At 49.0% G+C, this 15,136-nt stretch overlaps 1 protein-coding gene across 2 annotated transcripts in view; it reads left to right on the top strand.

Moving 5' to 3' along the window:
- Nucleotides 1–15,136, top strand: part of LOC118940502 (protein phosphatase 1 regulatory inhibitor subunit 16B) — a 170,642-nt gene that overhangs the window by 129,859 nt on the left and 25,647 nt on the right. For both annotated transcript variants that reach the window (XM_036950829.2, XM_036950828.2), the window contains exons 5-6: nucleotides 621–724; nucleotides 3,811–3,935. In XM_036950829.2, coding sequence (XP_036806724.1) covers nucleotides 621–724; nucleotides 3,811–3,935 — 229 coding nt within the window. The remainder of the gene's footprint in view (nucleotides 1–620; nucleotides 725–3,810; nucleotides 3,936–15,136) is intronic.

A 15,136-nucleotide genomic window follows, 5' to 3' on the forward strand; every position in this document is an offset into this window, starting at 1 on the left:
GTTAGCCATTTTAAATGTACTAATAAATACCATAACTATTACCTAACGTTAGCCATTTTAAATGTACTAATAAATACCATAACTATTACCTAACGTTAGCCATTTTAAATGTACTAATAAATACCATAACTATTACCTAACGTTAGCCATTTTAAATGTACTAATAAATACCATAACTATTACCTAACGTTAGCCATTTTAAATGTACTAATAAATACCATAACTATTAACTAACGTTAGCCATTTTAAATGTGTTCTTCAATGAAGTAAGTACTTCCCAAGGAATCCCGGATAGCACAAACCCCCAAAATAATAAATAATACTTTTTATACATGACCACAATCTGTTTTAATTGCTTAATTAACAATATTTGCTTAATTATCAATATACCTTGTATCCCTTATTTACTCAAGTGTTTCCTTTATTTTGGCAGTTACCTGTATATGATCTGGTTTTAGTCCTCATCAGGATGTTTCTGTTCATTCTGTAGATCTTTATAAAAATGTATGACACTTAAACACGAGTGATTCCACTGAAAATGGAATCTATGACCTTAGGGTTGGTAGCACCACGCTTTTACCGACTGAGCCACGCTTATATTTACCTCTCATGTGACACAGTGGAGCGGATCTGTTAACGGTGAACTCTGACGGCAACATGCCCTATGACTTGTGTGAAGATGACCCCACACTGGACATCATCGAGACCGCCATGGCCAACAGAGGTGAGCAACACATTGATGTATTAGTGAGTCTAATTGAAGTAGGAATGTCTTTGTCGAGGGACGCCTGACACTGGCCCGAAGCCGTCATGGTTGACTGAACCATCGCTACCTTTAGACACTTCATCTAAATGAACAATACTAGTTTGAGGTGTAGAAGTGTTCCGCTTCACGTTTGTACGTATCTACATGTAAGCCTACTTATTTTAAGTCAACCTCTCTAATCCAGTTGTTTGAATGTGTTAGTTAGAATTTGATCCAGAAATGTACCCACATTTCTAATATATGTAAATAGTGTTTGATTAGTGAATGCCATGATGTAGTTATTTTGTTAAACAAAGGGCGAGGACAGTGTGGTTTATGTTGACATGGTAGTGTGAACAGGGTATCGGTCTGTCTCAGTGTGGCTGGCTGACTGAGTGTCTGTCTCTGACAGTGTGGTTTATGTTGACATGGTAGTGTGAACAGGGTATCGGTCTGTCTCAGTGTGGCTGGCTGACTGAGTGTCTGTCTCTGACAGTGTGGTTTATGTTGACATGGTAGTGTGAACAGGGTATCGGTCTGTCTCAGTGTGGCTGACTGACTGAGTGTCTGTCTCTGACAGTGTGGTTTATGTTGACCAGGTAGTGTGAACAGGGTATCGGTCTGTCTCAGTGTGGCTGACTGACTGAGCGTCTGTCTCTGACAGTGTGGTTTATGTTGACATGGTAGTGTGAACAGGGTATCGGTCTGTCTCAGTGTGGCTGACTGACTGAGTGTCTGTCTCTGACAGTGTGGTTTATGTTGACCAGGTAGTGTGAACAGGGTATCGGTCTGTCTCAGTGTGGCTGGCTGACTGAGTGTCTGTCTCTGACAGTGTGGTTTATGTTGACCAGGTAGTGTGAACAGGGTATCGGTCTGTCTCAGTGTGGCTGGCTGACTGAGCGTCTGTCTCTGACAGTGTGGTTTATGTTGACCAGGTAGTGTGAACAGGGTATCGGTCTGTCTCAGTGTGGCTGGCTGACTGAGTGTCTGTCTCTGACAGTGTGGTTTATGTTGACATGGTAGTGTGAACAGGGTATCGGTCTGTCTCAGTGTGGCTGACTGACTGAGTGTCTGTCTCTGACAGTGTGGTTTATGTTGACCAGGTAGTGTGAACAGGGTATCGGTCTGTCTCAGTGTGGCTGGCTGACTGAGTGTCTGTCTCTGACAGTGTGGTTTATGTTGACCAGGTAGTGTGAACAGGGTATCGGTCTGTCTCAGTGTGGCTGGCTGACTGAGCGTCTGTCTCTGACAGTGTGGTTTATGTTGACATGGTAGTGTGAACAGGGTATCGGTCTGTCTCAGTGTGGCTGGCTGACTGAGTGTCTGTCTCTGACAGTGTGGTTTATGTTGACATGGTAGTGTGAACAGGGTATCGGTCTGTCTCAGTGTGGCTGGCTGACTGAGTGTCTGTCTCTGACAGTGTGGTTTATGTTGACCAGGTAGTGTGAACAGGGTACCGGTCTGTCTCAGTGTGGCTGGCTGACTGAGCGTCTGTCTCTGACAGTGTGGTTTATGTTGACATGGTAGTGTGAACAGGGTATCGGTCTGTCTCAGTGTGGCTGACTGACTGAGCGTCTGTCTCTGACAGTGTGGTTTATGTTGACATGGTAGTGTGAACAGGGTATCGGTCTGTCTCAGTGTGGCTGGCTGACTGAGTGTCTGTCTCTGACAGTGTGGTTTATGTTGACCAGGTAGTGTGAACAGGGTATCGGTCTGTCTCAGTGTGGCTGACTGACTGAGCGTCTGTCTCTGACAGTGTGGTTTATGTTGACATGGTAGTGTGAACAGGGTATCGGTCTGTCTCATTGTGGCTGGCTGACTGAGCGTCTGTCTCTGACAGTGTGGTTTATGTTGACATGGTAGTGTGAACAGGGTATCGGTCTGTCTCAGTGTGGCTGACTGACTGAGCGTCTGTCTCTGACAGTGTGGTTTATGTTGACATGGTAGTGTGAACAGGGTATCGGTCTGTCTCAGTGTGGCTGGCTGACTGAGCGTCTGTCTCTGACAGTGTGGTTTATGTTGACATGGTAGTGTGAACAGGGTATCGGTCTGTCTCAGTGTGGCTGACTGACTGAGCGTCTGTCTCTGACAGTGTGGTTTATGTTGACCAGGTAGTGTGAACAGGGTATCGGTCTGTCTCAGTGTGGCTGACTGACTGAGCGTCTGTCTCTGACAGTGTGGTTTATGTTGACCAGGTAGTGTGAACAGTGTATCGGTCTGTCTCAGTGTGGCTGGCTGACTGAGTGTCTGTCTCTGACAGTGTGGTTTATGTTGACCAGGTAGTGTGAACAGGGTATCGGTCTGTCTCATTGTGGATGGCTGACTGAGCGTCTGTCTCTGACAGTGTGGTTTATGTTGACCAGGTAGTGTGAACAGGGTATCGGTCTGTCTCAGTGTGGCTGGCTGACTGAGCGTCTGTCTCTGACAGTGTGGTTTATGTTGACCAGGTAGTGTGAACAGGGTATCGGTCTGTCTCAGTGTGGCTGGCTGACTGAGCGTCTGTCTCTGACAGTGTGGTTTATGTTGACCAGGTAGTGTGAACAGGGTATCGGTCTGTCTCAGTGTGGCTGGCTGACTGAGCGTCTGTCTCTGACAGTGTGGTTTATGTTGACCAGGTAGTGTGAACAGGGTATCGGTCTGTCTCAGTGTGGCTGGCTGACTGAGCGTCTGTCTCTGACAGTGCGGTTTATGTTGACCAGGTAGTGTGAACAGGGTATCGGTCTGTCTCAGTGTGGCTGACTGACTGAGCGTCTGTCTCTGACAGTGTGGTTTATGTTGACCAGGTAGTGTGAACAGGGTATCGGTCTGTCTCAGTGTGGCTGACTGACTGAGCGTCTGTCTCTGACAGTGCGGTTTATGTTGACCAGGTAGTGTGAACAGGGTATCGGTCTGTCTCAGTGTGGCTGGCTGACTGAGTGTCTGTCTCTGACAGTGTGGTTTATGTTGACCAGGTAGTGTGAACAGGGTATCGGTCTGTCTCAGTGTGACTGGCTGACTGACTGAGCGTCTGTCTCTGTTTGCCTGCCTAACTGACCAAAATCACTTCCTGTATGTTTGATTGACAGGCATCACCCAGGAGATGATCAATGATACCCGGGCGTCTGTAGAGAGGAGGATGATGGGAGATATCCAGGAGCTGCTGACGGAGGGAGAGGACGTCAACCACCATGATTCACAGGGAGCTACTCTGGTGAGTTTATAATATAATTAAGTAATAAGACCAGGGCATTCGGAAAGTATTCAGACCCCTTCACTTTTTCCACATTTTGTTACATTACAGCCTTATTCTAAAATGGATTAAATAAATGTTTTTCCTCATCAATCTACACACAATCCCCCATAATGACATCACAATACCCCATAATGACATCACAATACCTCATAATGACATCACAATACCCCATAATGACATCACAATCCCCCATAACGACATAGGTTTTTAGAAATGTTTGCAAATGTATTAAAGATAAAAAAAAATAAACAGAAATACTTTCTTTACATAAGTATTCAGACCCTTTGCTATGAGACACAAAATTGAGTCTCAGGTGCATCCTGTTTCCATTGATCATCCTTGAGATGTTTCTACAACTTGATTGGAGTCCACCTGTGGTAAATTCAATTAATTGGACATGATTTGGAAAGGCACACACCTGTCTCTATAAGGTCCCACAGTTGACAGCACATGTCAGAGCAAAAACCAAGCCCTGAGGTCGAAGGAATTGTCCCTAGAGCTGAGACAGGATTGTGTCGAGGCACAGATCTGGGGAAGGGTACCATGTCTGCAGCATTGAAGGTCCCCACGAACACAGTGGCTTTCATCATTCTTAAATGGAAGAAGTTTGAAACCACCAAGACTCTTCCTAGAGCTGACCGCCCAGCCAAACTGAGCAATCGGGGGAGAAGGGCCTTGGTCAGGGAGGTGACCAAGAACCCGATGGTCACGCTGACAGAGCTCTAGAGTTCCTCTGTGGAGATGGGAGAACCTTCCAGAAGGACAACCATCTCTGCAGCACTCCACCAATCAGCCTTTATGTTAGAGTGGCCAGACGTAGTATGTAGAGTGGCCAGACGGAGTATGTAGAGTGGCCAGACGGAGTATGTAGAGTGGCCAGACGGAGTATGTAGAGTGGCCAGACATAGTATGTAGAGTGGCCAGACGGAGTATGTAGAGTGGCCAGACGTAGTATGTAGAGTGGCCAGACGTAATATGTAGAGTGGCCAGACAGAGTATGTAGAGTGGCCAGACAGAGTATGTAGAGTGGCCAGACGTAGTATGTAGAGTGGCCAGACGGAGTATGTAGAGTGGCCAGACGTAGTATGTAGAGTGGCCAGACGGAGTATGTAGAGTGGCCAGACGTAATATGTAGAGTGGCCAGACGGAGTATGTAGAGTGGCCAGACAGAGTATGTAGAGTGGCCAGACGGAGTATGTAGAGTGGCCAGACGTAATATGTAGAGTGGCCAGACGGAGTATGTAGAGTGGCCAGACAGAGTATGTAGAGTGGCCAGACGGAGTATGTAGAGTGGCCAGACGTAGTATGTAGAGTGGCCAGACGGAGTATGTAGAGTGGTCAGACGTAGTATGTAGAGTGGCCAGACAGAGTATGTAGAGTGGCCAGACGGAGTATGTAGAGTGGCCAGACGGAGTATGTAGAGTGGCCAGACGTAATATGTAGAGTGGCCAGACGTAGTATGTAGAGTGGCCAGACGTAGTATGTAGAGTGGCCAGACGGAGTATGTAGAGTGGCCAGACGGAGTATGTAGAGTGGCCAGACGTAGTATGTAGAGTGGCCAGACGGAGTATGTAGAGTGGCCAGACGTAATATGTAGAGTGGCCAGACAGAGTATGTAGAGTGGCCAGACAGAGTATGTAGAGTGGCCAGACGGAGTATGTAGAGTGGCCAGACGGAGTATGTAGAGTGGCCAGACGTAATATGTAGAGTGGCCAGACAGAGTATGTAGAGTGGCCAGACAGAGTATGTAGAGTGGCCAGACGGAATATGTAGAGTGGCCAGACGGAGTATGTAGAGTGGCCAGACGGAGTATGTAGAGTGGCCAGACGTAATATGTAGAGTGGCCAGACGGAGTATGTAGAGTGGCCAGACGTAATATGTAGAGTGGCCAGACGTAATATGTAGAGTGGCCAGACAGAGTATGTAGAGTGGCCAGACGTAATATGTAGAGTGGCCAGACAGAGTATGTAGAGTGGCCAGACGGAGTATGTAGAGTGGCCAGACGTAATATGTAGAGTGGCCAGACGTAATATGTAGAGTGGCCAGACGTAATATGTAGAGTGGCCAGACAGAGTATGTAGAGTGGCCAGACAGAGTATGTAGAGTGGCCAGACAGAGTATGTAGAGTGGCCAGACGGAGTATGTAGAGTGGCCAGACGGAGTATGTAGAGTGGCCAGACGGAGTATGTAGAGTGGCCAGACAGAGTATGTAGAGTGGCCAGACAGAGTATGTAGAGTGGCCAGACGTAATATGTAGAGTGGCCAGACAGAGTATGTAGAGTGGCCAGACGTAATATGTAGAGTGGCCAGACAGAGTATGTAGAGTGGCCAGACGGAGTATGTAGAGTGGCCAGACGTAATATGTAGAGTGGCCAGACAGAGTATGTAGAGTGGCCAGACGTAATATGTAGAGTGGCCAGACAGAGTATGTAGAGTGGCCAGACGTAATATGTAGAGTGGCCAGACGGAGTATGTAGAGTGGCCAGACGTAGTATGTAGAGTGGCCAGACAGAATATGTAGAGTGGCCAGACGGAGTATGTAGAGTGGCCAGACGGAGTATGTACAGTGGCCAGACAGAGTATGTAGAGTGGCCAGACGTAGTATGTAGAGTGGCCAGACAGAATATGTAGAGTGGCCAGACGGAGTATGTAGAGTGGCCAGACGGAGTATGTAGAGTGGCCAGACAGAGTATGTAGAGTGGCCAGACGTAGTATGTAGAGTGGCCAGACGGAGTATGTAGAGTGGCCAGACAGAGTATGTAGAGTGGCCAGACGGAGTATGTAGAGTGGCCAGACGTAATATGTAGAGTGGCCAGACGGAGTATGTAGAGTGGCCAGACGTAATATGTAGAGTGGCCAGACGTAATATGTAGAGTGGCCAGACGGAGTATGTAGAGTGGCCAGACAGAGTATGTAGAGTGGCCAGACGGAGTATGTAGAGTGGCCAGACGTAATATGTAGAGTGGCCAGACAGAGTATGTAGAGTGGCCAGACGGAGTATGTAGAGTGGCCAGACGGAGTATGTAGAGTGGCCAGACGTAGTATGTAGAGTGGCCAGACGTAATATGTAGAGTGGCCAGACGGAATATGTAGAGTGGCCAGACAGAATATGTAGAGTGGCCAGACGGAGTATGTAGAGTGGCCAGACGGAGTATGTAGAGTGGCCAGACAGAGTATGTAGAGTGGCCAGACGTAGTATGTAGAGTGGCCAGACAGAATATGTAGAGTGGCCAGACGGAGTATGTAGAGTGGCCAGACAGAGTATGTAGAGTGGCCAGACAGAGTATGTAGAGTGGCCAGACGTAGTATGTAGAGTGGCCAGACGGAGTATGTAGAGTGGCCAGACAGAGTATGTAGAGTGGCCAGACGGAGTATGTAGAGTGGCCAGACGTAATATGTAGAGTGGCCAGACGGAGTATGTAGAGTGGCCAGACGTAATATGTAGAGTGGCCAGACGTAATATGTAGAGTGGCCAGACGGAGTATGTAGAGTGGCCAGACAGAGTATGTAGAGTGGCCAGACGGAGTATGTAGAGTGGCCAGACGTAATATGTAGAGTGGCCAGACAGAGTATGTAGAGTGGCCAGACGGAGTATGTAGAGTGGCCAGACGGAGTATGTAGAGTGGCCAGACAGAGTATGTAGAGTGGCCAGACGTAATATGTAGAGTGGCCAGACGTAATATGTAGAGTGGCCAGACGGAATATGTAGAGTGGCCAGACAGAGTATGTAGAGTGGCCAGACGGAGTATGTAGAGTGGCCAGACAGAGTATGTAGAGTGGCCAGACGTAATATGTAGAGTGGCCAGACGGAGTATGTAGAGTGGCCAGACGGAGTATGTAGAGTGGCCAGACGTAATATGTAGAGTGGCCAGACGTAATATGTAGAGTGGCCAGACAGAGTATGTAGAGTGGCCAGACGTAATATGTAGAGTGGCCAGACGGGGTATGTAGAGTGGCCAGACGTAATATTTAGAGTGGCCAGACAGAGTATGTAGAGTGGCCAGACGGAGTATGTAGAGTGGCCAGACGGAGTATGTAGAGTGGCCAGACGGAGTATGTAGAGTGGCCAGACGTAATATGTAGAGTGGCCAGACGTAGTATGTAGAGTGGCCAGACGTAGTATGTAGAGTGGCCAGACGGAGTATGTAGAGTGGCCAGACGGAGTATGTAGAGTGGCCAGACGTAGTATGTAGAGTGGCCAGACGGAGTATGTAGAGTGGCCAGACGTAATATGTAGAGTGGCCAGACAGAGTACGTAGAGTGGCCAGACAGAGTATGTAGAGTGGCCAGACGGAGTATGTAGAGTGGCCAGACGGAATATGTAGAGTGGCCAGACAGAGTATGTAGAGTGGCCAGACGGAGTATGTAGAGTGGCCAGACGGAATATGTAGAGTGGCCAGACGTAATATGTAGAGTGGCCAGACAGAGTATGTAGAGTGGCCAGACAGAGTATGTAGAGTGGCCAGACGGAGTATGTAGAGTGGCCAGACGGAGTATGTAGAGTGGCCAGACGTAATATGTAGAGTGGCCAGACGGAGTATGTAGAGTGGCCAGACGTAATATGTAGAGTGGCCAGACGTAATATGTAGAGTGGCCAGACAGAGTATGTAGAGTGGCCAGACGTAATATGTAGAGTGGCCAGACAGAGTATGTAGAGTGGCCAGACGGAGTATGTAGAGTGGCCAGACGTAATATGTAGAGTGGCCAGACGTAATATGTAGAGTGGCCAGACGTAATATGTAGAGTGGCCAGACGTAATATGTAGAGTGGCCAGACAGAGTATGTAGAGTGGCCAGACAGAGTATGTAGAGTGGCCAGACGGAGTATGTAGAGTGGCCAGACGGAGTATGTAGAGTGGCCAGACGTAATATGTAGAGTGGCCAGACAGAGTATGTAGAGTGGCCAGACAGAGTATGTAGAGTGGCCAGACGGAGTATGTAGAGTGGCCAAACGTAATATGTAGAGTGGCCAGACAGAGTATGTAGAGTGGCCAGACGGAGTATGTAGAGTGGCCAGACGGAGTATGTAGAGTGGCCAGACAGAGTATGTAGAGTGGCCAGACGTAATATGTAGAGTGGCCAGACGGAATATGTAGAGTGGCCAGACAGAGTATGTAGAGTGGCCAGACGGAGTATGTAGAGTGGCCAGACAGAGTATGTAGAGTGGCCAGACGTAATATGTAGAGTGGCCAGACGGAGTATGTAGAGTGGCCAGACGGAGTATGTAGAGTGGCCAGACGTAATATGTAGAGTGGCCAGACAGAGTATGTAGAGTGGCCAGACGTAATATGTAGAGTGGCCAGACGGGGTATGTAGAGTGGCCAGACGTAATATTTAGAGTGGCCAGACAGAGTATGTAGAGTGGCCAGACAGAGTATGTAGAGTGGCCAGACGGAGTATGTAGAGTGGCCAGACGGAGTATGTAGAGTGGCCAGACGTAATATGTAGGGTGGCCAGACAGAGTATGTAGAGTGGCCAGACGGAGTATGTAGAGTGGCCAGACGTAATATGTAGAGTGGCCAGACAGAGTATGTAGAGTGGCCAGACGTAATATGTAGGGTGGCCAGACAGAGTATGTAGAGTGGCCAGACGGAGTATGTAGAGTGGCCAGACGTAATATGTAGAGTGGCCAGACAGAGTATGTAGAGTGGCCAGACGTAATATGTAGAGTGGCCAGACAGAGTATGTAGAGTGGCCAGACGGAGTATGTAGAGTGGCCAGACGGAGTATGTAGAGTGGCCAGACAGAGTATGTAGAGTGGCCAGACGGAGTATGTAGAGTGGCCAGACGTAATATGTAGAGTGGCCAGACGGAGTATGTAGAGTGGCCAGACGGAGTATGTAGAGTGGCCAGACGTAGTATGTAGAGTGGCCAGACAGAATATGTAGAGTGGCCAGACGGAGTATGTAGAGTGGCCAGACAGAATATGTAGAGTGGCCAGACGGAGTATGTAGAGTGGCCAGACGGAGTATGTAGAGTGGCCAGACAGAGTATGTAGAGTGGCCAGACGTAGTATGTAGAGTGGCCAGACAGAATATGTAGAGTGGCCAGACGGAGTATGTAGAGTGGCCAGACGGAGTATGTAGAGTGGCCAGACGGAGTATGTACAGTGGCCAGACAGAGTATGTAGAGTGGCCAGACGTAGTATGTAGAGTGGCCAGACAGAATATGTAGAGTGGCCAGACGGAGTATGTAGAGTGGCCAGACGGAGTATGTAGAGTGGCCAGACAGAGTATGTAGAGTGGCCAGACGTAGTATGTAGAGTGGCCAGACGGAGTATGTAGAGTGGCCAGACAGAGTATGTAGAGTGGCCAGACGGAGTATGTAGAGTGGCCAGACGTAATATGTAGAGTGGCCAGACGGAGTATGTAGAGTGGCCAGACGTAATATGTAGAGTGGCCAGACGTAATATGTAGAGTGGCCAGACGGAGTATGTAGAGTGGCCAGACAGAGTATGTAGAGTGGCCAGACGGAGTATGTAGAGTGGCCAGACGTAATATGTAGAGTGGCCAGACAGAGTATGTAGAGTGGCCAGACGGAGTATGTAGAGTGGCCAGACGGAGTATGTAGAGTGGCCAGACGTAGTATGTAGAGTGGCCAGACGTAATATGTAGAGTGGCCAGACGGAATATGTAGAGTGGCCAGACAGAATATGTAGAGTGGCCAGACGGAGTATGTAGAGTGGCCAGACGGAGTATGTAGAGTGGCCAGACAGAGTATGTAGAGTGGCCAGACGTAGTATGTAGAGTGGCCAGACAGAATATGTAGAGTGGCCAGACGGAGTATGTAGAGTGGCCAGACGGAGTATGTAGAGTGGCCAGACGGAGTATGTAGAGTGGCCAGACGTAGTATGTAGAGTGGCCAGACGGAGTATGTAGAGTGGCCAGACAGAGTATGTAGAGTGGCCAGACGGAGTATGTAGAGTGGCCAGACGTAATATGTAGAGTGGCCAGACGTAATATGTAGAGTGGCCAGACGGAGTATGTAGAGTGGCCAGACAGAGTATGTAGAGTGGCCAGACGGAGTATGTAGAGTGGCCAGACGTAATATGTAGAGTGGCCAGACAGAGTATGTAGAGTGGCCAGACGGAGTATGTAGAGTGGCCAGACGGAGTATGTAGAGTGGCCAGACAGAGTATGTAGAGTGGCCAGACGTAATATGTAGAGTTGCCAGACGGAATATGTAGAGTGGCCAGACAGAGTATGTAGAGTGGCCAGACGGAGTATGTAGAGTGGCCAGACAGAGTATGTAGAGTGGCCAGACGTAATATGTAGAGTGGCCAGACGGAGTATGTAGAGTGGCCAGACGGAGTATGTAGAGTGGCCAGACGTAATATGTAGAGTGGCCAGACAGAGTATGTAGAGTGGCCAGACGTAATATGTAGAGTGGCCAGACGGGGTATGTAGAGTGGCCAGACGTAATATTTAGAGTGGCCAGACAGAGTATGTAGAGTGGCCAGACAGAGTATGTAGAGTGGCCAGACGGAGTATGTAGAGTGGCCAGACGGAGTATGTAGAGTGGCCAGACGTAATATGTAGAGTGGCCAGACAGAGTATGTAGAGTGGCCAGACGTAATATGTAGAGTGGCCAGACAGAGTATGTAGAGTGGCCAGACGGAGTATGTAGAGTGGCCAGACGTAATATGTAGAGTGGCCAGACAGAGTATGTAGAGTGGCCAGACGTAATATGTAGAGTGGCCAGACAGAGTATGTAGAGTGGCCAGACGGAGTATGTAGAGTGGCCAGACGGAGTATGTAGAGTGGCCAGACAGAGTATGTAGAGTGGCCAGACGTAATATGTAGAGTGGCCAGACGGAATATGTAGAGTGGCCAGACAGAGTATGTAGAGTGGCCAGACGGAGTATGTAGAGTGGCCAGACAGAGTATGTAGAGTGGCCAGACGTAATATGTAGAGTGGCCAGACGGAGTATGTAGAGTGGCCAGACGGAGTATGTAGAGTGGCCAGACGTAATATGTAGAGTGGCCAGACAGAGTATGTAGAGTGGCCAGACGTAATATGTAGAGTGGCCAGACGGGGTATGTAGAGTGGCCAGACGTAATATTTAGAGTGGCCAGACAGAGTATGTAGAGTGGCCAGACAGAGTATGTAGAGTGGCCAGACGGAGTATGTAGAGTGGCCAGACGGAGTATGTAGAGTGGCCAGACGTAATATGTAGAGTGGCCAGACAGAGTATGTAGAGTGGCCAGACGTAATATGTAGAGTGGCCAGACAGAGTATGTAGAGTGGCCAGACGGAGTATGTAGAGTGGCCAGACGTAATATGTAGAGTGGCCAGACGTAATATGTAGAGTGGCCAGACGTAATATGTAGAGTGGCCAGACGTAATATGTAGAGTGGCCAGACAGAGTATGTAGAGTGGCCAGACAGAGTATGTAGAGTGGCCAGACAGAGTATGTAGAGTGGCCAGACGGAGTATGTAGAGTGGCCAGACGGAGTATGTAGAGTGGCCAGACGGAGTATGTAGAGTGGCCAGACAGAGTATGTAGAGTGGCCAGACAGAGTATGTAGAGTGACCAGACGTAATATGTAGAGTGGCCAGACAGAGTATGTAGAGTGGCCAGACGTAATATGTAGAGTGGCCAGACAGAGTATGTAGAGTGGCCAGACGTAATATGTAGAGTGGCCAGACAGAGTATGTAGAGTGGCCAGACGGAGTATGTAGAGTGGCCAGACGTAATATGTAGAGTGGCCAGACGGAGTATGTAGAGTGGCCAGACGGAGTATGTAGAGTGGCCAGACGGAGTATGTAGAGTGGCCAGACGTAGTATGTAGAGTGGCCAGACAGAATATGTAGAGTGGCCAGACGGAGTATGTAGAGTGGCCAGACAGAATATGTAGAGTGGCCAGACGGAGTATGTAGAGTGGCCAGACGGAGTATGTAGAGTGGCCAGACAGAGTATGTAGAGTGGCCAGACGTAGTATGTAGAGTGGCCAGACAGAATATGTAGAGTGGCCAGACGGAGTATGTAGAGTGGCCAGACGGAGTATGTAGAGTGGCCAGACAGAGTATGTAGAGTGGCCAGACGGAGTATGTAGAGTGGCCAGACGTAATATGTAGAGTGGCCAGACGGAGTATGTAGAGTGGCCAGACGGAGTATGTAGAGTGGCCAGACGGAGTATGTAGAGTGGCCAGACGGAGTATGTAGAGTGGCCAGACAGAGTATGTAGAGTGGCCAGACGGAATATGTAGAGTGGCCAGACGGATTATGTAGAGTGGCCAGACGGAGTATGTAGAGTGGCCAGACGGAGTATGTAGAGTGGCCAGACGTAGTATGTAGAGTGGCCAGACGTAATATGTAGAGTGGCCAGACGGAGTATGTAGAGTGGCCAGACGGAGTATGTAGAGTGGGCAGACGGAGTATGTAGAGTGGCCAGACGGAGTATGTAGAGTGGCCAGACGGAGTATGTAGAGTGGCCAGACGTAGTATGTAGAGTGGCCAGACGTAATATGTAGAGTGGCCAGACGGAATATGTAGAGTGGCCAGACAGAATATGTAGAGTGGCCAGACGGAGTATGTAGAGTGGCCAGACGGAGTATGTAGAGTGGCCAGACAGAGTATGTAGAGTGGCCAGACGTAGTATGTAGAGTGGCCAGACAGAATATGTAGAGTGGCCAGACGGAGTATGTAGAGTGGCCAGACGGAGTATGTAGAGTGGCCAGACAGAGTATGTAGAGTGGCCAGACGTAGTATGTAGAGTGGCCAGACGGAGTATGTAGAGTGGCCAGACAGAGTATGTAGAGTGGCCAGACGGAGTATGTAGAGTGGCCAGACGTAATATGTAGAGTGGCCAGACGGAGTATGTAGAGTGGCCAGACGTAATATGTAGAGTGGCCAGACGTAATATGTAGAGTGGCCAGACGGAGTATGTAGAGTGGCCAGACAGAGTATGTAGAGTGGCCAGACGGAGTATGTAGAGTGGCCAGACGTAATATGTAGAGTGGCCAGACAGAGTATGTAGAGTGGCCAGACGGAGTATGTAGAGTGGCCAGACGGAGTATGTAGAGTGGCCAGACAGAGTATGTAGAGTGGCCAGACGTAATATGTAGAGTGGCCAGACGGAATATGTAGAGTGGCCAGACAGAGTATGTAGAGTGGCCAGACGGAGTATGTAGAGTGGCCAGACAGAGTATGTAGAGTGGCCAGACGTAATATGTAGAGTGGCCAGACGGAGTATGTAGAGTGGCCAGACGGAGTATGTAGAGTGGCCAGACGTAATATGTAGAGTGGCCAGACAGAGTATGTAGAGTGGCCAGACGTAATATGTAGAGTGGCCAGACGGGGTATGTAGAGTGGCCAGACGTAATATTTAGAGTGGCCAGACAGAGTATGTAGAGTGGCCAGACAGAGTATGTAGAGTGGCCAGACGGAGTATGTAGAGTGGCCAGACGGAGTATGTAGAGTGGCCAGACGTAATATGTAGAGTGGCCAGACAGAGTATGTAGAGTGGCCAGACGTAATATGTAGAGTGGCCAGACAGAGTATGTAGAGTGGCCAGACGGAGTATGTAGAGTGGCCAGACGTAATATGTAGAGTGGCCAGACAGAGTATGTACAGTGGCCAGACGTAATATGTAGAGTGGCCAGACAGAGTATGTAGAGTGGCCAGACGGAGTATGTAGAGTGGCCAGACAGAGTATGTAGAGTGGCCAGACGTAATATGTAGAGTGGCCAGACGGAATATGTAGAGTGGCCAGACAGAGTATGTAGAGTGGCCAGACGGAGTATGTAGAGTGGCCAGACAGAGTATGTAGAGTGGCCAGACGTAATATGTAGAGTGGCCAGACGGAGTATGTAGAGTGGCCAGACGGAGTATGTAGAGTGGCCAGACGTAATATGTAGAGTGGCCAGACAGAGTATGTAGAGTGGCCAGACGTAATATGTAGAGTGGCCAGACGGGGTATGTAGAGTGGCCAGACGTAATATTTAGAGTGGCCAGACAGAGTATGTAGAGTGGCCAGACAGAGTATGTAGAGTGGCCAGACGGAGTATGTAGAGTGGCCAGACGGAGTATGTAGAGTGGCCAGACGTAATATGTAGAGTGGCCAGACAGAGTATGTAGAGTGGCCAGACGTAATATGTAGAGTGGCCAGACAGAGTATGTAGAGTGGCCAGACGGAGTATGTAGAGTGGCCAGACGTA

Source organism: Oncorhynchus mykiss, chromosome 17 (assembly GCF_057628025.1).
Source record: "Oncorhynchus mykiss isolate SJ-2025 chromosome 17, ASM5762802v1, whole genome shotgun sequence".
NCBI classification, from domain to species: Eukaryota; Metazoa; Chordata; class Actinopteri; order Salmoniformes; family Salmonidae; genus Oncorhynchus; species Oncorhynchus mykiss.